Source organism: Bombyx mandarina, chromosome 18 (assembly GCF_030267445.1).
Source record: "Bombyx mandarina strain Sakado chromosome 18, ASM3026744v2".
NCBI lineage: Eukaryota > Metazoa > Arthropoda > Insecta > Lepidoptera > Bombycidae > Bombyx > Bombyx mandarina.
Window position 1 is genome coordinate 6,153,913 of NC_143224.1, and position 22,111 is coordinate 6,176,023.

Consider the following 22,111-nt stretch of genomic DNA (forward strand, 5'->3'; position numbering starts at 1 on the left):
ATTTTTTTATTTAATGTTTCTTCAGCAATAAAATGATCAATTTGAATACAATCATGATTATTATGGTGTATCATTAAATTCTGAACAAGCGTCCGTGTGGAACCACCTTAAGTATGATTGATACCGATGGATAATACATTAAATTTACCATATACTCTTACTTAGTCTTCTCATAAAGTTCTATAAAATAACTCTGTAATAACAGTTTCAAATATACACACTATACTATTATTCATAAAAAATGTAAGAGATAAAAAGATAAAAATGTAATTCGATAAGAAAATTTGATGTAGGTGTAATATAAAAATATGTACACAAATAATGAAACAAAAGTCTGTCAAAAATCACAATTGATATATATTTATTTTGGATTGTTTATTCATTCCATAGACTCAAAACATATTATTAGGATACGCCCTCTGGGTGAGAGGGCTGGTCCATCCCCTTTGAGAGGACATATAAATGAGGGATGCTGTCCTGCTCGTCAGTCGGGTGTAGCTAGTAGATCTCGAAACAATTCCTAAATAAGTCTATATAACTAATCTTTAAAAAAATAGTATTTAATATCGGTGATCCAATAGTTGAGAATGTGGTGAATTTATAATTCAAGGAAGTTTTAAATAAAGGTAACATAGATCTTAATCATTTCTTTAACAGGTATTATTTAGTAAGTCAATCAAGTTTTGACTATGAATTTTAAGAGTCAATTCTTACCAATTTTTTTAGTCTCGAAATTTTATTGTAATGTGATTTATATGCCGCCATTAGCTTTTAGGTTAATTCAAACAAATATATGTTTTTTTTTTGGAATATCCAATTTTTTTATACAAGCGCGTCGTCATGATAATCGCCTAATTGTTGCCGCCGCTGACTACTCCACGAATTCTGATCATGCAGGAGCAGGGCACCGTCAATGCCCTAGACACGTCCTTACAGATCCATCAGATCCAATAACCCTTGCATTAGACACCTTTAACTGTAACACTAGGAGTAAGGACACCGGTAAACTCGTCAAACTCTTCAAAGAGTTCGACATGTAACTTAACCTAAACATCAGCACGCTGAGTTTCTCCGGATCTTTTCAGCGGGTCGCAATTCCGATCCGGTAGTAGATTCATCCGCGAAGCAGCTGTATATATATATAAGTTTCGCAATCTTGTAGGTAGGGACATGATCCCATTGCTATAGAAATTTTGGGGCTTCTGATCAAAATACCGTGACAATTGGTTTTGGCAGTCCTCTCGTGATGTTAACCTGACACTACCTAAAGAATTCTGCAGAGACCGAAACAGGTGGAAATCTGAAAGTGCAAGGTCAGGACTATACGGCGGATGCATTAACACCTCCCAGCCAAGCTCTCGAAACTTTTACTGAGTGGCTAAATTTGTGTGAGGTCTAGCGTTATCATGATGAAAAACCACACCCCTTCCATTGATTAATTCCGGCCGCTTTCTCTCAACTTCTTGCTTTATCAGCTGTTCGCAGTAGAGCTCAGAATCGATGGTCCTGTCTGGTGGTAACAGCTCATAATGAATAATGCCCTTCCAATCCCATCACACAGATAGCATCACCTTATTGCGAGCTAACCCGGGTTTCGCCACGGTTTGTGAAGCCTGACCGGCCTTTGACCATGACCTTTTTCGCACGTTCTTGTCGTACGTGATCCACTTTTCATCATCAGTTATCAGCTTCTTCAAAAATGGTTCGGTTTCATTCATCATCATTCATTTCATCTTAATAAAGAATCACAAATAAGTACACGGTTCATTAGGTTTCTTTCACTGAGCTCGTGAGGTACGGTGAAGTGAGGTAAAAATATCGAGCTTTTTTGTGTACCCAGTTTTTTTCAAATGCCCCAAAACTGTTTTGTGATCAATTCCCAGATCTTCAGCTACGTCGTAACTACTGATATGCCGATCTTGCTCTACTTTTTCAAAAATGGCATCCATTTTATCCTTAAAAGGGCGACCAGAGCGACGTACATCTTTGACATCAAAATTTCCGGATTGAAAACGCTTAAACCAAATTTGTGCTACTCTCACAGGCATTGCACTAGGGCATGCATAAACATCGCGAATTTTTTTCGCGGCTTGCGTTGCATTTTTACCTTTTCTGTAATAAAATTTTAAAATGTATCGAATTTGTTCATTAGATTCACTCATCTTGACAGTTCGAAAAATAAATAAAAATCACACATTTTCCTAATTCTAATTTGGAATTATCTTCTTTAAGCTTTAGACTTTTAATGATACCAAAACCAGCCAGATATAAATAGTATAAACCAAAGAGATTTTATTACAAGTTCATACATGCTATAACGCGAAAAGACTTTTCCCTCAACCCATTACATATATATTTTATGAAAAACTTCTACGTTGATGGAATAACAATAATAATTAGTAATAAATAATTACTGGTGGCAGGATGTAAGCCCACACGAGTATCTGCCGCGAAACCATTATACTCAATTATAATACAATTGAGACTTAGACGAAATGTCTCTAGTTCTGGAGCTGGAAAGGACTTCGGGCCTCCAGTAATCGTTCTATCCTAAAAAGAAGTGTTTTGGTTGTTGGCGGCATTCATATTGAAATTTCTCGCGTTTTGATAGCCTCTTAACGCCACGTGGGCCGTGCGCTCATTCATCCATTTAAACAATAAACATTTTTTTATTACTTTCAAGTCAAATATGATAATTAAAACCATGTAAATTATACGTTAAGGATGAATTTCACGTTTTGAGATACATTCAAACTAAAGCACAGTTAAGTAAAAAAAGTAAGATTTTTAAATTAATATAATAATTTCTGAATCTTCATATCACCTAGTACAATTTACTCTCAATAATAAGCAGGATTGTTCAACAATAAAAAAAAATCGCACTTAAATGACAATTCTTTTTTTTTTAATGCTTAGATAGGTGAACGAGCTCACAGCCCACCTGGTGTTAAGTGGCTACTAGAGCCCATAGACGTCCACAACATAAATGCGCCACCCACCTTGAGATATAAGTTCTAAGGTCTCGAGTATAGTTACAACGGCTGCCCCACCCTTCAGACCGAAACGCATTACTGCTTCACGGCAGAAATAAGCAGGGTCGTGGTACTCACCCGCGCGGACTCACAAGAGGTCCTACCACCAGTAATTACGCAAATTATAATTTTGCGGGTTTGATTTTTATTGCACGATGTTATTCCTTCACCGTGGAAGTCAATCGTGAACATTTGTTGAGTACGTATTTCATTAGAAAAATTGGTACCCGCCAGCGAGATTCGAACGTCGGTGCATCGCTCGATACGAATGCACCGGACGTCTTATCCTTTAGGCCACGACGACTAATCGTTTTCGAATCTCAGGCGGGTACCAATTTTTCAAATGAAATACGTACTTAACAACTGTTCACGATTGACTTCCACGGTGAAGGAATAACATCGTGTAATAAAAATGAAACCCGCAAAATTATAATTTGCGTAATTACTGGTGGTAGGACCTCTTGTGAGTCCGCACGGGTAGGTACCACCGCCCCGCCTATTTCTGCCGTGAAGCAGTAATGCGTTTCGGTTTGAAGGGTGGGGCAGCCGTTGTGACTATACTGAGATCTTAGAACTATATCTTAAGGTGTGTGGCGCATTTACTTGTAGATGTCTATGGGCTCCAGTAACCACTTAACACCAGGTGGGCTGTGAGCTCGTCCACACATCTAAGCAATAAAAAAATAAAATAAAAAAAAACCGGTGAATCACTCAACTCGAATGCACCGGACGTCTTATCCGTTAGGCCACGACGACTTCAATTTCGACGAACGACGAATTCAAATTATATTTGACTGAAATTTTTATTGTAATTGAAATAATCATTGTTTTTATCCTGTTGTATCCTAGTCCTTGATAGGGGTATAACTTTTCAAGTTAATCGAATCTATATACATAATTAAGTTGGTCAAACATTCATTGAATGATTTCCTTAAATAGAATATGTATTGTCAAACAAAAGCGTGTCAAAAATCCTTGCAATGTGTTCAATTTTTTCGCAACCAGAGGTCTTCCACCAAACTATCGAATCGATTCGATACGGTTACCGAACATGATTAGATTAGCTGAAGGGTTGTGACCCGAGGGTCGATATAAAAAGAATAAATACGGATTTATTATCCCCTAAAGAGTCCGCTTAGTGCTAGGTGCGAACGGGTGTTGGATTATTTATCGAGTACTCTCTACCCTTGCGGCCAGTAAATTTGATTTGATCGGGAAATCAAAACACACGTCTTTGGTGTTAAGCCCAAGGGAACACTGAGGAAATATCAAAATATTTTTCTTGCACTTTTATAAAATTGATGTCTTTTGTTATTTAGACCAAAACTTTTTCCAGGCAGGTCTGTCTAACGCATTTTGGTAACGAACTACTTCACATTAAAGGAATACCATTAGATATTTACACAAAACATTAACACATACCTAAATAAAAATTGAAATATGCAGACGGATTTTTGACGGGATTGCCTATAGTATACCCAATATTTTTTATAAATTATGAATTCCCATCTCAGGACTTTTAGCTACGTAACAATGAGGCCACATAAGGTATATAAGAATATGGTCTCATTACTACGTAACTAAAAGTTCTGAAACCAGATGCTCGACGCAATGAACTGATATCACGTCCGCCTTGTGCTATCTTTTACAACTATTATAATGGTGTGCTCACCTGTCCGCAATGTGCACAAACTTTTAGGAATAAGATCGGTTATGTTAGCCACATACGAGCACACCGTGACAATTAGAAACGGAGTTTGAAGTGGTCGCCGTGGCCGAAATCGGCTATGGAGAGTAGTAGTAGTACGCAGAGTAGTAGAAGTAAGCAATAAATAAAAAAAAGTAGTACGTAGTAATGAGTAATGTTAATCAATATCTGGAACGTTAGAATCAGAATGAAGAGCTGGTTAGAAACAGCGAGTACCATAGAAGATGGATCCATGTCTTGCATGCTAGCGGAGCCAAGAGAAGCTTTACTACCAATTACGGGAAGAGAAAACTTAGCACCCAGGAAAAGGTGAGTTTTTATCTTCTTTTTTTTTATTGTTTAGATGGGTGGACGAGCTCACAGCCCACCTGGTGTTAAGTGGTTACTGAAGCCCATAGACATCTACAACGTAAATGCGCTTTCCACCTTGAGATATAAGTTCTAAAGTCTCAAGTATAGTTACAACGGCTGCCCCACCCTTGGCTGCCAAACCAAAACGCATTACTGGTTCACGGCAGAAATTGGCAGGGTGGTGGTGGTACCTACCCGGGCGGACTCACAAGAGGTCCTACCACCAGTAAAAATTTGTGTTATCTGTTTTATATTCGCTCAAAATGTATATTTTGGTACCGGATTAGTCAATAATTATGTACGACCGTAAACCCTAAGTAAAGTACAGTAATGGACCATCCTTAACCGTGTAAGTCACCCAGTCTTATCATACGACATCTCGCAATCATATTGGTCGGGACCATAATCTATTTCTTCTATGAGTATTTTTATCTCGCATATAATACAAAAGTAGTTACAGTAACTCTGCCTGTAAACTTGGTTGGATAGTTCGTTACCAGGTCACCTCACATTATGAAAGTATTATTCGAAAATATAAAATATTATTTGAAAACAAATGTTATCGGAGACTCGGCTTCATAATACCAAAAGATAAGCATTGTTGCTACACGCATAAATTTTATATCCCTTACAGGTGTATGGCATTAAAAAACTATCAATCAGATAATGCTTCAAATTGTCTATTTCTAACGGTACAATGAGCGTAATTCAAACAATTTGTTGTAACCTAGATTAATCAAATTTGTTGTATAAATGATACCTTTTTTTATTGGTTAGGCCTGGTGTTAAATAGTAACCGTTGCCCATACACATCACCGACGGAAAACCCAGTATTACATTACGCCCTGTAACGCCGGTCAGTACCCACCTTTAGAAACGTAAGACGAATTAAAGACTTATGAACGAACACTACCGTAGATTGGGGGGACCCTTTCCAAATCCAACACAAACTTTCAATAGTTTTTCTTGGGGTAAAATTTTACCAATAAAATTGAGATTAAAATGTTTCCGGAGGCTTAAATTTATATATACGAAGCGTTATTATACATAGTTCATTACAAAGTATAGATACCCAAAAACTGAAAAAACTAGATTGACCCGATTCACCTTGGCTTTGGGGTGAATCAGGTTACGTATGGGAACAATAGAGTTTTTCGATAGGGCTGGGACTATTCAGTTGTTAGGTAGGTAATTAAATTTTTTAATAATTTTAATGACTTACAAAACTTTGATGACTAAATTAAACTATTTAATATTCTTAAACACTAAATAAAAGTCATTTTTCAGTTCAACAAACTTAAATCTAACAACTCAACAAAAGTATTGTGACATCCCAGGTTTTTTCCCTATTTTAACTCTAGTCTCTGTTCCCCCCAATCTACTGTACTCGATTTTGCAGAGATAGAACACTAGAACCGTGTTCAATATCGGAAGAAGCGTATCTTTCGAGCGGAGCTGGATCACCGTGTGCTGGTTTATCACGCGAAGAACGCAGACGACGACGCAGAGCCACCCTCAAATACCGCACAGCTCACGCCACCAGGGAAAGGATTCGAGTCGAAGCCTTCAATGCAGCGTTCGCATCACTTAGAAGACTACTGCCAACTTTACCGCCCGACAAGAAATTGTCCAAAATCGAAATACTGCGTTTAGCTATATGCTACATTGCATATTTGAATCATGTTTTAGATGCTTAAACGTAAATCTTATGTAGTCATCATGCAATTTACATTAGTACCACTTAACATCATCGGCGCCAGGAACTAGTCTACACATCGACAACGATGAAAAACTTTCATCCTGACCACGATGATAAGATAATTAATTAAAATGTTTAAGGTCGAATAATTTAAGATAAGATAACGACAAATATTATACGAAATGAAAAATATGCCTATATATTTTCATCCGGGTCGTACATTGCATACATGATTAACAAAAATATTAATCACTTAACACTGATCTTTGTGAGTCAGATATTAACGTTGTAAATCGATTTTGTATATTTTATTTAGAACAATTTCATGTTAGTTCTATACTTAAGTTATGTATCTAAATTTAGTTACTAAAACGTCTAATGTTAATGAAAAGAGTACATACAGTACAGTAGTGTATTTCATTGAAATTATCTAGTCAGCAATAATACTTTTTAAGATAGGTAACCCCTATTTATATGATAATAACTGTGAACCAGGCAAAAACTGTTCATTGAATATTTTTAAAAATTCAAAACGAATAAACTTTAAATTGGAATATTTGTTTTTTCAAACTCTGTTGCTTTATGTCTTTCCCTCTGAATAATGATCCGATCTACATAATGGTTTAATTTCTTAATGAATTCTTAATGAATTAATTCCTAACACGCTATTCCTAACATTGATGCGGTTCCGACTTTTAACTGAATGTAAATCTTATCTGTATGTGATTTTATCTGAGCTATTTTTATTGAAGGTGAGTAGTTAGGTGCTTTGTACCTAACCTAAATACTTTTATGTACTATTTGACCTAGATTTTTCGGCGAAAGAATAATAACTATATAAAATAATATAAATCTGCATAATTGGTAAAAAATAATCTAATACATACTTTCACATTTTCGTTGAAGATAAGTTTAAAAAATAAAAATTAAGCATTTTATCTGTCTTAAATTTTCTTTTATCTATGACTGAAGTTTTGATTATTTTTTCCATCTAATAAATGTCTAACCTGGTTCGCTTGTTCATTATATGGATAAAATAAAGCAATACATTTATTATGAAGCATTTATTTATATAAAAATATAAATTAGACTAGGTTTAAAAATAAATTAAGATGTAATAAACAGTTACACTCTATAAATAATTTTAAAATAGCAAAAAGGAACATCCGTTCCTTATGCTTTCGCCATTTAATTTAAACAAAATACATTTTTCCATTTGAAAATTTAATAAAGATGAAAATGTTACTCTGAATGTTATTTTCCTATCGAAAGTGAATTACATAATTACAAAAGCAAAACATGACAATTAACATTTTGAAGCTGTTCCGTATTGATCGCAATAGAATTTAAAAAATGTAATTATAAAAAAAACATTACGTTTGTAATAATCTTGAGGTTACAAATTGGTTTTTTCTTACAGTTTCAGTACCTACATACATTAGTGTACATTAGTTTTAGATCTAATTAAAAATTATTAAGAATAATATCACAAAGTTATTTGTTCCTTAAATTGTTCAGGTAGCTTAGCAATACAGGGAAGAAGACCATCCCGTGTAAGAATCCCAAAATTATCAAAGTAAAGAACATTCTAAAGAAAAATACCTCTATTACTTGCGTGTATGAGAACGCTAAAACAATAATAGGTATATTCGTAAATGTAATACCAGTAATAACTGTCGAACCTATCTTTTGTAATGCATCTTGTACTCTTTCATCTGCGGGACGAGTACTCGAATCGAATGCATAGGCAATGTGACTGCAGAACTCAACAGCAATACCGATAGAAACAACTAAATTAACACAAGACACAGCGTTTAAAGGAATATTCCAAATGTACATAACGCCCATCATGTTTATGACAACCAAAATCGCCGTAAATATAACGGCAAAAGTTGTTAAGAAATTGAATCCAGATGCTAGTAAATTGATGACCAATGCACCAATGAGACAATAGCCTAGAGCTGCGAACGTATCACCCCATATGGTTAGGTATTGTTCATAGTAAACGTAAAATATTGAATATGGAAACACTTCAACATCTAGACCTGTGCGTTTCTTTATAGCTGCAGTTATACTATCACTGATTTCATATCCGTATTTTACTGCTTCGATATAATCTGAAGATGTACTTACTGAAGTGTGGTAAGCCATGAAATTAGTGTCACGCACAGTGGCATGTCCTTCAGAATCAAGTAAATAATTCACGGCATTTGCATAACTCGCAAGACCCCCTTTATTGCAGGTTGGAGTCGGTTCATCTCGCAAAAAGAATGGAATATATCTCTTAAACGCTTCTGAACTGGGACGTAATCCGTTGGCCCATTCGTTCCTTCCTATAGTACAGAAAGCACATTCAGGGGAGTTATCTGTACTAGGACAGAATCCATTATCGGTTGTATTATATTTGCAACAAGCTCCAGACAAACTTGTCCAATCAATAAAATCGTCTAACCATGAATTAGAACTTTTTGAAATCCTAGTGATGCTGCTATGTTGAGAAGCTAAAAACACTTGAGTGAATAGAGAATCATCATAACATAGTTGACCACCGCAGATAACATTTTGATGATTTGTGTTTGAAAAGTCTAAGCCAGCCTTAAGAACAAAATATACCGGGGGCCCAAGACGTAAAAGCTTACTAACTGCTACTAAATAACTATATACATAAGAATCGGTTGGCAAACTCATTTCTTGGTCTAAGCCAATTTCCACTTGTGGAATCAAAACAACACTAGTAGATACCAACAGCATAAACAAAATAGCAACAATGATCTTTGTCTTCCAGTTTAGTAAAAATTTAGAATAAGGCTTCATGAGTCTTTTCGTGATACTCTTATAAGGAGTTTCAGAATTTAAAGGATCGTCATCATTAAGAATCTTCTTTCGAATACAGCAAAATAGATCAGGTCGGTTTTGCGACACACGTTTGTAATCAAGGGACAAAATCGCTACCACAGTCGTGATTTGAAATACAAATAGGAAAGTTAAGGAAAAACTCGCAAATACAGCAAATGTTTGAACAGCTGGGAAATTAGTTATACTTCCAATACCAAAACAAGTAATTTGGGTTACTGATGAAACAAATATGGAAGGGCCAACTGCACTCATCATCTTTTCAAAAACGAAACTACGTTTCTTTGCAAAACTAAAATTTTCGTTATAGTCATCGTATGATTTAAGATCGTTCTGAATATCGTGCAATGTATTCACCATTAAGAAAACGTTGTCAATGCCAACTGAAAGAATGAAGAAAGGTATAACATTAATGGCCAATAAGGTTGTTGTAATACCTGTGTAGCCCATTAAGCCTAAAGCACACCCAATGGAAAGGAGTACTACGACAATACTAGCAGCCGCTACTACTATTTTACTATCAAGTAACCACGTCTTACAGTGCCTTACATTTCCTAACGCTATAATAACATATATAAACATTATAATGTAGCTTATCGAAATCGGCAAAATTTCTGCAACTGAAACCCGTCGAATCTCATCTTCGATTGATCTTTCGGTTCCGAAAGCCACTTCAACGAAATCTGACTTCCAGTTGTCTCTGTAGTCATGCAATAGATCTATGAATTTCTGCTCCCATTCCAAGACAGGTCTCAAATCTTCCTCTAACATGAAGTTTGTAATTGGAAAGTTAATAAGAAGCGTGTCAGCACTAAGAATGTTGTTTCCTTCGAAACCTCCAAAAGTAATCTCAGGTTCGGAACCACCTCCCCATGATGCTAAGCAGTTGAGTGCATAGTGATTGTTCAGACAATTTTGTATTTGATCTAAATAGGTATTTTCATTGATGTTATCCCTATCCTGACCGAAGTATACAGATACAGACATCGAAACACATTGATCAAGTCTTTGTTCTCCCCCTCTGGGACGATTAGGAGCATAACAAACCTGTTCTAGTGAAACACCACCGTCATCTTTTCCAATTTTATAAATTTCATCTTCTAGTTTGATCAATTCATGAATAGCTTCAATTCTAAATGCAGATCCATATGTCACATTATCTACTTCAAATGGCTCCAATCCTTTGAACTGCAAGAAAACTTGTGCCGCACGGTAAAAAGGACCAAATCTAGTATTGAAATAATTTAATTGCTCTCGACTGCGGGATACTGGTGAAGACCAAAGTTCAATAGGATTCGAAGTTATGTTAAGACTAAAAGCGCCATATAACACACCTATTGATACCCACGAGGTTACCATTATTATAAGTATAGGATTGTTTGCGGCAAAAACACCAATCTTCGCAAATAGATTTTGGAAAAATACTGTAAACCTTTGAACATCGGCCGGTAACGGAGTCTTGGTTTCAACTTTCCTTAGCTTACGGTATTCTAGTAGCGTTAAAATAATGAATATTATAGTTGTTATTACAAATACCGTAATACCAACTGCGAAACCAACGCAGTGAACGTCTAGAACAGTACAAACTTCAGGAACAACGGGTTCAGTCCCAGTTGGGCACATGGCAGCGCAATCAACGCAACTACATGGAAGATCACCTTCTGCGGTTTCGTTACACTGTGGAGCAGGCGCATTCATTGAGTCTTCGGGTGTAGGCCACCTTAAAAAGTTAACTTGCACCGGTGCCATTGGATTGCTTGAGGTATCTCCAGTAAATCCAAACCATGCATCAGCATCACAAACAACTGCATTGCCACACATCATGTTAATTGCTGGTAAGCCCGTTTGTGGAATTATAACGCCGGCACACGATGCGTGAGCTCCCAGCATAAACGGTTCATAAAGTCTATAATCGATTTCGTTCACATATCGGACACCTCCTGATACTTCAGTGTAGACATCAACGAAACGAGATTGATCAGGAGAACAGTTCATCTCACAAATTTGTCTGGCGAAATTTCTTAAGCATGTTGGACAACGGCCCAGGATACCATCAGCCAACATTAAGCTCTCAGATAGCTTCCTGATTTGGACGGGTTCACAGCAAGTTAAGATTTCATTGAATGGCTTCTTATCACCATTTTCATCGAAAACAAGACTAGGACATCTTTCAGTTAAAATGTCAACGATTTCTTCGGCATCTGCTGGCGACAGTCCTTCTACGACAGGTCTTGCTTCAATATCCACAGGGCAAGGCTTTGCATGGCCCGCTATTTCAATGCACTCACCGCGAAACCGACATTTCGCCTTCACATCGCTTGTATACAAAAACACAAGAATGAGCGTTATAAAAAAATTCATTTTATACGTAAATACGGTGCGACTTTTGCATATTTAAGAAATAACAGACAATCGGCTCACGGCGGCCCTATTTCACGAGTGAAAGACCATAAGGAACGACGGACAAATTAATCTAAACGATATCGTAACGCTATCGATATCTATCAGTTAAACATGCAGGTGTGTGATTAAAGGTATATTAATCGGTGATTAGAAATTTTAGAATAAAGATACGTTAACTTAAAACACTAAGATAATATTTTCAAATTTTTAAATTATTATTAATTATGTATTAAGTATTAAGTAATGAGACTGGCGGACGATTGAAAGTTATGGGGTAAAAAATGGAGACCTATGCCCAAAGATGATGTAATTAAGAAAACAATAATACACCTAATTTAAAAAACGAAAATAGCATAAACAGGATTTATCAAAAAAATAAGATCGGATAAATTTGAAATTTTATTTATTTATTTATTTGCAATTTACATAAATAAAGATTAATTAGCAAACCAAAATCAACTAGAGTACATATACTTGTTATATAATAGCTAATCGCTATAAGCTTATAGTTATTTAATACTTTAGGGCGAACAACAATTCTATGCGATAAAAGTCAATATTAACTGACGTTGTTTGCGAAAGACTCTGTGTATCTCAGTCTCGCTCTTCCTAGATGTATCTAGCCGTAACGAATCTATCGCGAGTTAAATTTTACTCTCAACGTGTCTAAAGAAGTTTCACTTCGAAACACGAAAACGTGTTTGTAAGAATAAATATGGTTTTCACAATTTTATCACCGTTCTGTCTCTATTGTAGTAGCGTAGACAGCCAGCCAAAGTCACAGTCCACCTATGGTTACGCGATTTCGCGACTCCTGCCTTTCCCTTAAAACATAACATCTAGCTTCAAACGCTTTCCTAATACCTAAATTGAGTACTGACACGGTGTGTTTCAAGGTTAAATGGTTAACTAGTAAGTATTCACCACCATCTTTGGTATTTATGTCGAAAACGATCATAAATTCAGGCTCAACGGGTAGGGTAATCACTGTTTCGATATAATAGACTTCGAACTCATTTTGGCGGTTTCGCGACTTCATCCTTGTGGGCGCAGCTAACTATTTAGCTTCAGAAGGCCCATAAACGTGTACTAATCTCGACAATAGAAAAAAAAAATCATTTATGGTAACACGTACGTTAAAATACAAATAAAATAGTAAATTATGTTTGTTGATTGAATTGGTTATAGGGCAAACAAATACGATTGAAATTTAAAACGATCTCGTTTTTATATTATTGAGGAATAACAGCAGAGCAGGGAAAAACACCAACCCATGCAAGAACCCTAGTATTATCAGACTAAAAAACATCCTAAAGAAGAACACTTCTATAACTTCAGTGTGAGAAAATGCTAAAACTACAATTGGTATGTTCGTAAATGTAATTCCAGTAATAACAGTGGAGCCGACTTTTTGTATTGCGTCTTTCACTCTCTCGTGGTCTGGACGACGACTTGTCGCATAAGCGTATGCAATATGACTACAAAATTCAACCGATATACCAATAGACACGATAAGATTAATGCAAGACACTGGATTGAGCGGTATATTCCAAATATACATTACGCCCATCATATCGATCACGACCATGACAGCAGTCAATATAACAGCGAAATTCGTCAAAAAGTTAAACCCAGACGCTAACAGGTTTATTGCTAAAGCACCCAAAACTGAAAAACCTAACGCTGCAAACGTGTCCGACCAAATATTCAGGTATTGTTCAAAAAACACGTAAAACACGGAATAAGGAAAAACTTCAACATCCATACCTGTGTGCTTCCGGATAGCGGCAGTGATGTTATCACTAATCTCATAACCATATTTCACAGCATTGATGAAGTCTGGCGACCTGCTCAGCGCCGTTTGATATGCCATAAAATTCGTGTCATAAACAATGGCACGACCTTCAGAATCAAGTAAATAATTAACACTGCTTGAGTAACTTGCCAACCCTCCCTTAGTGCAGACTTGGCTTGGTTCGTCTTGTAGGAAAAAAGGTAAAAATGTTTCGAACGCCTCTTTACTGGGTCTGAGGCCGTTAGACCATTCATTCCTGCTTATCGAACAATAGGCACACTCTGGAGAAGTATCTAAAGTTTGACAAAACCCATTATCGGTAACGTTATATTTACAACAAGTCCCGGGTAAGCTGGACCAATCAAAGAAGTCATCCAGCCAAGAATTTGAGCTTCGTGCTATATAGGTTATTTCACTGTGCTGAGCAGCTAGAAATATTTGTGTAATTAATGAATCTTCGTAACACAGCTGGGTTCCGCAAATAACGTTTTGGTGATCCGGATTAGTAAAGTCTAAGCCAGCTTTTAATACAAAATAAACTGGTGGGCCGAGACGCAATAGTTCACTGACAGCAACTAAATATCTATATACGTATGAGTCAGTCGGTAAAGCCATTTCTTGGTCTAAGCCTACTTCTAAATGTGGAACCGCAATAATACTCAGAGATAAAATGATCATAAAGAAAATTACAACAACAATTCTTATTTTCCAATTCGTAATTATATCAGAATACAATATCATAAATCTATTCATTATACTGACGTGTGGAGGATCGTGGTCGCTATCCGTTGAAACTTTACTACGAATGCAAGGAAAAATATCGACACGTTTTTGTGCGACTCTTTTGTAGTCTAACGATAGTATACCGACAACTGCTGTTATCTGAAATATAAAAAGAAAAGTCAAAGATAAGCTAGCAAATATAGAAAATGTTGCCACCGCTGGAAAATCAGTAATACTACCAATTGCGAAACAGGTGATTTGCGTTACAGAAGACACAAACATTGAGGGGCCAACACTGCCCATCATTTTTTCGAAAATAAATCTCTTTTTTTTCTCAAAACTAAAAGACTCATCATAGTCCTCGTATTCTTTAACATTATTTTGTATATCGTGTAACGTATTGATCATAAGGAATACGTTGTCTATGCCTACTGAAAGTATGAAGAACGGAATCACATTTATTGCTAATAGAGTAGTTGTGAAATTCGCATAACCCATGACACCCATGGCACAAATAATAGAGATAATAACAACAACAATACTACCTATAGCAACCAATATTTTACTATCAATGAGCCATGTCTTACAATATCTAATGTTTCCTAGAGCCAACGTCACATAAATAAACATTATTAAATAACTAATAGCGATCGGTACAGCTTCTGCTACTGAAACTCTCCTGATTTCGTCTTCGATTGATCTTTCGGCTCCAAAAGCCACTTCGACATAATCTGATTTACCGGAAGCTTCATAGTTTTGCATAAGTTCAATGAATTTCTCTTCCCATTCCAAAACAGGACGGAGGTTTTCTTCTAAATTAAAATTGGTAATAGGAAAATTAATGATCAATGTATTAGCGCTCAAGACATCATCACCTTCAAAGCCTCCGAAAACTGCTTCAGGTTCCGCACCTCCTCCCCAATTTGCCAAGCAATCAAAGGAAAAAAAGTTGTTCAAACAGCTTTGAATGTCGTCAAGATAAGTGTTTTCATCGATATCGTTTCTATTTTCACCTAAATAAACGGATGCAGATAAATAAACACATTGATCTAATTCTTTCTTTGCTCCTCTGGACCTAATAGGCGCATAGCAAACTTCCTCTAAAGTTACACCTCTTTGTTCTCGACCAATATTTTTGATTTTATTTTCTAGATGTACTAATTCTCGCAAAGCTTCAATTCTAAATGCAGGTCCATAGGTAACGTTATCTACAGAAAATGAGTCTAGTCCCTTGAAATGCAAAAACACCTGTGCAGCGCGGTAAAACGGACCGAATCTAGTATTAAAATAATTAAGTTCTTGACGACTACGAGAATCAGGCGAAGACCAAAGCTCTATTGGGTTCGTGGTTAAATTAATATTAAATACACCGTAAAGCATTGAAAAAGTAACCCAAGAAGCAATCATTATCATAAGTACAGGATTACCCGCAGAAAATACACCGATTCGCGAAAAACATTTTTGAAAAAACTTCGTGAAACAATCAATTTCTCTTATTTCAGAAGATCTAGACGTATTAGATCTTTTTCTTCTATACTCTAATAAAGTTAGTACAATGAAGATAGTAACGCTGATAACGAAAACCGTCAAACCAATAGCAAATCCGAGACAGTTAACGTTAAAGATTTTACAGATTTCGGGAACGATGGGCTTACTTCCTACCGGACACATTGCACTGCAATCAACACAACTGCACGGAAGATCACCTTCCATAGTTTCAGTACATGGTAGTGCAACTACGTTCATTGAATCCTCTTCTGTCGGCCATCTCTGAAAGTTTATTTGAAGTGGTGCCATGGGGTTGCCTGCAGTGTCGCCAGTAAATTTGAACCACGCGTCTGCGTCACATACAACTGCGCTACCACACATCATGTTAACAGCTGGAAGACCGGTCTGAGGAACGATAACATCAGAGCAAGATTCAAAGGCTGTCAGCATAAATGGCTCGTGAAGTCTGTAGTCAACCGCTTCCACATACTCAATGTTGTTGGGGCCAATTTCTGTATGAACTTCCACAAATCGAGACTGGTCAGGGGAGCAGTACATCTCGCAAATTTGTCTTACAAAGTTTCTGAAGCAAGTTGGACAGCGGCCTAGAACGCCTTCGCCCAACGCTAAGTCGCGCGAAAGCTTCATGACTTGAATCGGCTCACAGCAGGTCAGTATTTCTTCGTATGGTTTCATATTACCTTCATCATCGTAAACCATATGAGGACATCGGTTGGCTAAAATTCCAATCGCTTGTTCGGCTTCCTCCCCATGAAGACCTTGTACATGACTTACAGCTTCCATATCTACAGGACAGGGTTTCGCATGAGAACCAATCACAGCACATTCTCCACGAAATCGACATCGCGCCCGAACATAACTTATGTAACAAACTAAATATATCACCATTAGCTTCATATCAATGAGATTATTAATGAACTAACGATTCACTCTCTTCTTATATACAGAACTGCTGTGCACGTCAATAATCGCTATATAAATAAAGACTCAGTTAGTTCTCTTATCGATTTGATTTATTTGACGTTAATTAATACAATGTAATCGTTCTTCGGTCCACTTTCGGTGCATTTAATTATCTTTGCACCAAATTAGTGCAAAGGGTAAAAAGTGTGTAGAAACGGGATATCCATAACTAGTATAACTATTATTTAAAACTACTGAGATTTTTTTATGGTAGTCGTCGTCGCTTAAAGGACAGGGCGCTTGTATCTAGCGATGCGACTAGACTGTTCCGGTGTTTAAATCCCACAGGTAAGCGCCAATTTTTATAACGAAATACGTATTTGGAACGTATTCATGTATGACTTCCACGCTGAAGGAATAACATCGTCTACTTAGTTAATAAAAATCCGGATCATTTGTAATTAGCGTAATTACTATAAGTACTTACAATTGAAATAATAGACTTCAGGTTGACCATGAACTCGTTCAACTCTCTACGCAAAAAAGTGTTTTGAGGCACACATTAGATTCTTTGTAAAACAGTTATTATGAAAAACGTTTCGGACAATATTGAGTTACAGCTTACCATCACAAAGCTGATGCTCCGTTACTCCATAAGTCGAGTGTAGTGTTCATGGGAAACAGTCCCCTACTACGACTGCGGATGATACGAAAGCCACTTTATCATGAAATCCACAACTCGCTCCAGCAGCGTTCGCCAAAATGCCTCTTAATGATAGAGGTGCTGAATTATGAACATGATACCCTGGGGTCACCAAGCGACTCCGAAAATGGACGACGACATCCTCCTACCCTATTAGTAGCAAGTAAAAGAAGCTTCAGCGACCCGTGCCTGGGCTTAGCAACCCTATTAGCACAAAAAACACGAATCCTAAACAGTGATTTCCTCGTTTAGAATCGAATATAATTTTAACAGAGTTTTAACAACCATCTTGAACAAATTATTCATTATCCAAATGATCGCTCATAATGGTAACCGTTTGATATTCAATTAAGTCGTGGTCGGTCAAAGTATATTACATATCATGAACGGACGGTCAATTTTATGTACATATAAAAACGGTCAATAATCACGTCCGTTCTCGTTCCATTTCTCTCTTTATTTTTGAATTCTTGTCAAGTGTCTGTCTTAATTTGTGTCTAGTCGTTGTAGGTCTTATGTTCTATCAAAGAGGTTGCATGCCACGACATATCATGTAGTTAAAAAACCTCTATGTTCGCTCAATATTGTAACACTGCTCAGCGCTGCCTTGATCGTGATATTTATATAAATATAATACGCAAATACCTGGTATTTCGAATACAATTCATTTTTACAAAGATAGAAGCTTCATATGACAGGCCCTTTAACGTATCTATCATCACCTAAGAACGCCCTCGGTCACCAAATCGCCTTGGCATGACAGGACCGACGCGAGGGAGACCGTAACTTTTCTCTAGGGAAAAGTTTAAGAAGCCCTTTTCGCAGCTGCGTTTCGTTGTTCTTGAAATAACACAACCGTCTGTTGATTAGTCTGTACCTCTACATTATCTATGTGTGTTAATAATGTGTTTAAATATAAACGGCATATACTGCACATAACATTATAGGTGTTGTGGATTTTAAAATAAACGATAATGAAAGTAAAACAATGAACATTTTATTTTATAGAGAGAGAATGACAAAATCGAAGTGACAAGTAAAAGAATAAAACAGAGTTGTGTATAAAAACTATAAAGAAGGTTTGATTCAACAATAGGAAAAGGCATAAAAAATTAACATCAACTACACTTTTTTATCATCGCACTCATCGTAATTAGAAATAGAATTCATTCCGTCATCGTCTCGTCGACTGTGACCACGTAAACTGTAAAACTGGATAAATATGCCAGTAAAAAAAATACGCGAGATTAAACCGTAAAAGTGGTTTTAGTTATGTCAATGATTCGCGAAAAACGAACATTTTTTTTTTCTTTCCTAAACTAACAACGTATACAGTATACGCCGCTATACACCTTGATACCTTAGTTCTATAGTTTATAAATATATATTTATATTGGCCTTAGTTCTATATTTCAGTTTTTACAATACATAACTGCATTACTGCTAGACGACAGAAATAGGCAGCGTGGTGGTGGTACCTAGCCGTGCGGGCTTACCAAACGCCCCACCATCAGTAATTACGCAATATAATTTTGTTGGGTTTAATTTTTACTACACGTTGTTATTCCTTCACAATGGAAGTAATTCGAGAGCACTTGCTAAGAACTCTCTCTCTTCCCAGCTATTTATCCCACATGGTGGTGGGGTCAGCTTTCCTGACTTTACTCCTCCACTTCACTCAGTCTTTGACATCCTCGTCAGCAACATTGCATTATCTCTTGTCCTTCAGCACTACGTCCCTCCACCTTGTCTTGGGTCTACCCCTAGGTCTCCGACCGAGGAGGTCGAGCAGTAGCGCCAAATTGCCGACGTAGTCAGGCAGCTTCCTTTTCACGTGACCATACCATCTCAGTCTACTCTCCTGCATCTTGTCGGCGATGTCCCGTACACCGAGGCTTCCACGCACGTACTCGTTGCGAATTTTATCGAGCCTAGTCACGCCGCACATGCACTTGCTAAGTACATATTTCATTAATTGGTACCTGCCTGCCGGATTCGAACACAGGCACAATCGCTTCGCTCGATACGAATGCAAAGAGGGTCTTATCCTTTAGGCCACGACGACTTCAACTATGTCCAATATTACAGCATCGATCAATACTAGAAATCAAACCATTTCCTTGGAGCTATTGCGGTCGTACACCCCACCATACTACTCATATCAAGTTTTAACACTCCGGAATTACGCCTTATTCTTATTCCCCAAGCGCTTTTTCGATTTCCTTTTCTCAAACACGGTCTAGATGAAATATTTATCAAAGGCGGTGCCCAACTGTCTCAACCTTTGAAGGTGTTTATAAGCCGCATTGGCATTCGTCATTAGATGTGCCAAACACAAGTCTATCTTAAAGAGAGTCAAAAATAATGATAAAAAATACGTAGATTACATCCCATATGAAACACAAAAGTTCATTCAGATCGAAACAATCTCATCATGGTACCACTAGGGTTGGTTACAGCATTAAAAGTGAATTTTACGCAAATGTAATTCCGAAACACGTGTCTAATATAATTTAGGGGTGACGAAAGAATCGCATCGACGCGACACACTGAATAATAGAACTATAAAAGATGTGAGAGCGGGTATAAAAGTCTTCAGTGTTTCTTAACGTGTTTAATATTTATGAAAAACTATATTTCAACGATAATATAAAACGAAACTTTTCAGTATCCCATAATCAATATTTTTAAATATTTCAAATAGCTGTACGCATCCTACAAAATATACCTAATTTATAGTTATTATAGATATACAAAGAAAACAAAAATTCATATAATCTTTCGATAGTTTTTCATTGTTTATTATAAATAGTGGTCCAATCTTTATTCTAGTTCGATTGCCAATAAAAGAGGCTGTAAACCTTTTAATTTCGTAGTTTCAACGAAACAATTAGGTTCAATAAATAATAAGTTTTAAAAAACAAAAAAACAACTTGATGACCAAAATAACCTATAGGTTAGAAAAAAAATTGTCTTCATCTAGAAAAAAGTACAAATGAATACAATCGACTATGACTCGAAAGTAATATTTAACACATTCCATACGATGTGGTGACAGGTCGTGTGCCATTTGACGGACGACTACCAGATCACCGTCGAGGGAAATCAAGTAAAACGGAATGTAATTGATACCTATCGCTTGTTGGGGAAGCTAATTCCCACAGTCCACCATGTCGTCGGATAATTAGATTATTTAAACAATTGTCAGCATCGACTAACGACATTTTTTTTGGATTAAGGGTCAGCCAGAACCATTTTTTATTGCTGCTCTGAGCAGACGAGTCCGTGGCCTTTTTTGCGATCATATCGTGAATGCCCCAACCTCAAGACATGAGCTCTAAAGTCACAATTGTATTGGTAACAGCAGTAATGCACAGAATGGTACTCAACCATGTGCTTTGTGGTAATATTATTATACAATTTCTTCAGGATGGCAGTTTTTCGTGAACGCAATAACTTGTTAGGTTAATTAATATATTGATGGGAAAATTATTGCCAGTCTTTGATTTTGAATTTCAACAGAATCGAGTCGTATAATAATGCATACACTGATTCTCTCTTCGTCTCCAATCTTCCATAAGTACAGTCAGCGTATCAGATAATGTACCTATTATTTGAGTTGAATATTTTCCATTATTCTATAATAAATAAGTATTTGGAGATACATTTAATTGTAGTTCCACAAACATAATATATAATTCTATACTAAACCAATTCAAAATAATTTTTTTCCTTTTTTTTACAACCTGATCGTGAGTGGTTACCGTCGCTCATAGACGTCAGCAACGCCAGGAGCAGAGCCAAGCCGCTGCCTATATTTTATATGAGTCGTCTATTATCAAAGGTGGCAATCTGTGCATTTGGACAAAAAATTTTTATTGATATGTCAATACAGATTTATTTGAATATAATCGTCTCCTTCAAAGAATACGGTTCAAAACCTGCATTAAATAAAGGTTCATAGTTAACCTGTTATTTATCTAAGATGTCGTTCCGAAGAGTTTTGTGACTGCCAATGGAATACAAAGTCAATAATTCGTTTTTCTGATTTACCAATCATTGTCCAAAAGTCAGATTGCCGCCTTTGATAATAGTCGACTCATATACTCCTTTCCATTTATCAAGACTCGATGCGTTTTTTTATTTATTTTTTTATTTCTTAGATAGGTGGACGAGCTCACAGCCCACCTGGTGTTAAGTGGTTACTGGAGCCCATAGACATGTACAACGTAAATGCGCCACCCACCTTGTGATATAAGTTCTAAGGTCTCAGTATAGTTACAACAGCTGCCAAACCGAAACGCATTACTGCTTCACGGCAGTAATAGGCGGAGTGGTGTTATCTACCCGTGCGGACTCACAAGACGTCCTACCACCAGTAAAATTTTAATTACATATTTATTTTCTCAAATTTTATCTTATGGCCTTTTCG

The 22,111-nt window shown here is 36.7% G+C and overlaps 3 protein-coding genes across 3 annotated transcripts; 1 reads left to right on the top strand and 2 right to left on the bottom strand.

Annotated features, from left to right (window-relative positions):
- The first annotated feature begins 363 nt into the window (after nucleotides 1–363).
- On the top strand, nucleotides 364–7,796 carry HLH4C (Helix loop helix protein 4C). Its single transcript, XM_028169469.2, has 3 exons — nucleotides 364–626; nucleotides 4,921–5,049; nucleotides 6,491–7,796. The coding sequence occupies exons 2-3, from the start codon at nucleotides 4,928–4,930 to the stop codon at nucleotides 6,786–6,788; spliced, it is 420 nt and encodes a 139-aa protein (XP_028025270.2). The 5' UTR covers nucleotides 364–626; nucleotides 4,921–4,927; the 3' UTR covers nucleotides 6,789–7,796.
- Nucleotides 7,797–8,024: 228 nt separating this feature from the next.
- Nucleotides 8,025–12,104, bottom strand: LOC114239316 (NPC intracellular cholesterol transporter 1 homolog 1b). Its single transcript, XM_028169468.2, has one exon. It carries the CDS (start codon nucleotides 12,002–12,004, stop codon nucleotides 8,285–8,287), a length of 3,720 nt encoding a protein of 1,239 aa, XP_028025269.2. The 5' UTR covers nucleotides 12,005–12,104; the 3' UTR covers nucleotides 8,025–8,284.
- Nucleotides 12,105–12,578: 474 nt separating this feature from the next.
- LOC114239315 (NPC intracellular cholesterol transporter 1 homolog 1b) lies at nucleotides 12,579–16,970 on the bottom strand. Its single transcript, XM_028169467.2, has one exon. It carries the CDS (start codon nucleotides 16,968–16,970, stop codon nucleotides 13,257–13,259), a length of 3,714 nt encoding a protein of 1,237 aa, XP_028025268.2. The 3' UTR covers nucleotides 12,579–13,256.
- Nucleotides 16,971–22,111: the final 5,141 nt, after the last annotated feature.

What these genes read in the sequence shown, in the direction of transcription:
- HLH4C (XM_028169469.2), top strand. Translation starts at nt 4,928, where the DNA reads ATGAAGAGCTGGTTAGAAACAGCGAGTACCATAGAAGATGGATCCATG. An exon ending in AACTTAGCACCCAGGAAAAG is followed by an intron (nt 5,050 to 6,490) that starts GTGAGTTTTTAT and finishes TCGATTTTGCAG; the next exon opens with AGATAGAACACTAGAACCGT.
- LOC114239316 (XM_028169468.2), bottom strand. Translation starts at nt 12,004, where the DNA reads ATGAATTTTTTTATAACGCTCATTCTTGTGTTTTTGTATACAAGCGAT.
- LOC114239315 (XM_028169467.2), bottom strand. Translation starts at nt 16,970, where the DNA reads ATGAAGCTAATGGTGATATATTTAGTTTGTTACATAAGTTATGTTCGG.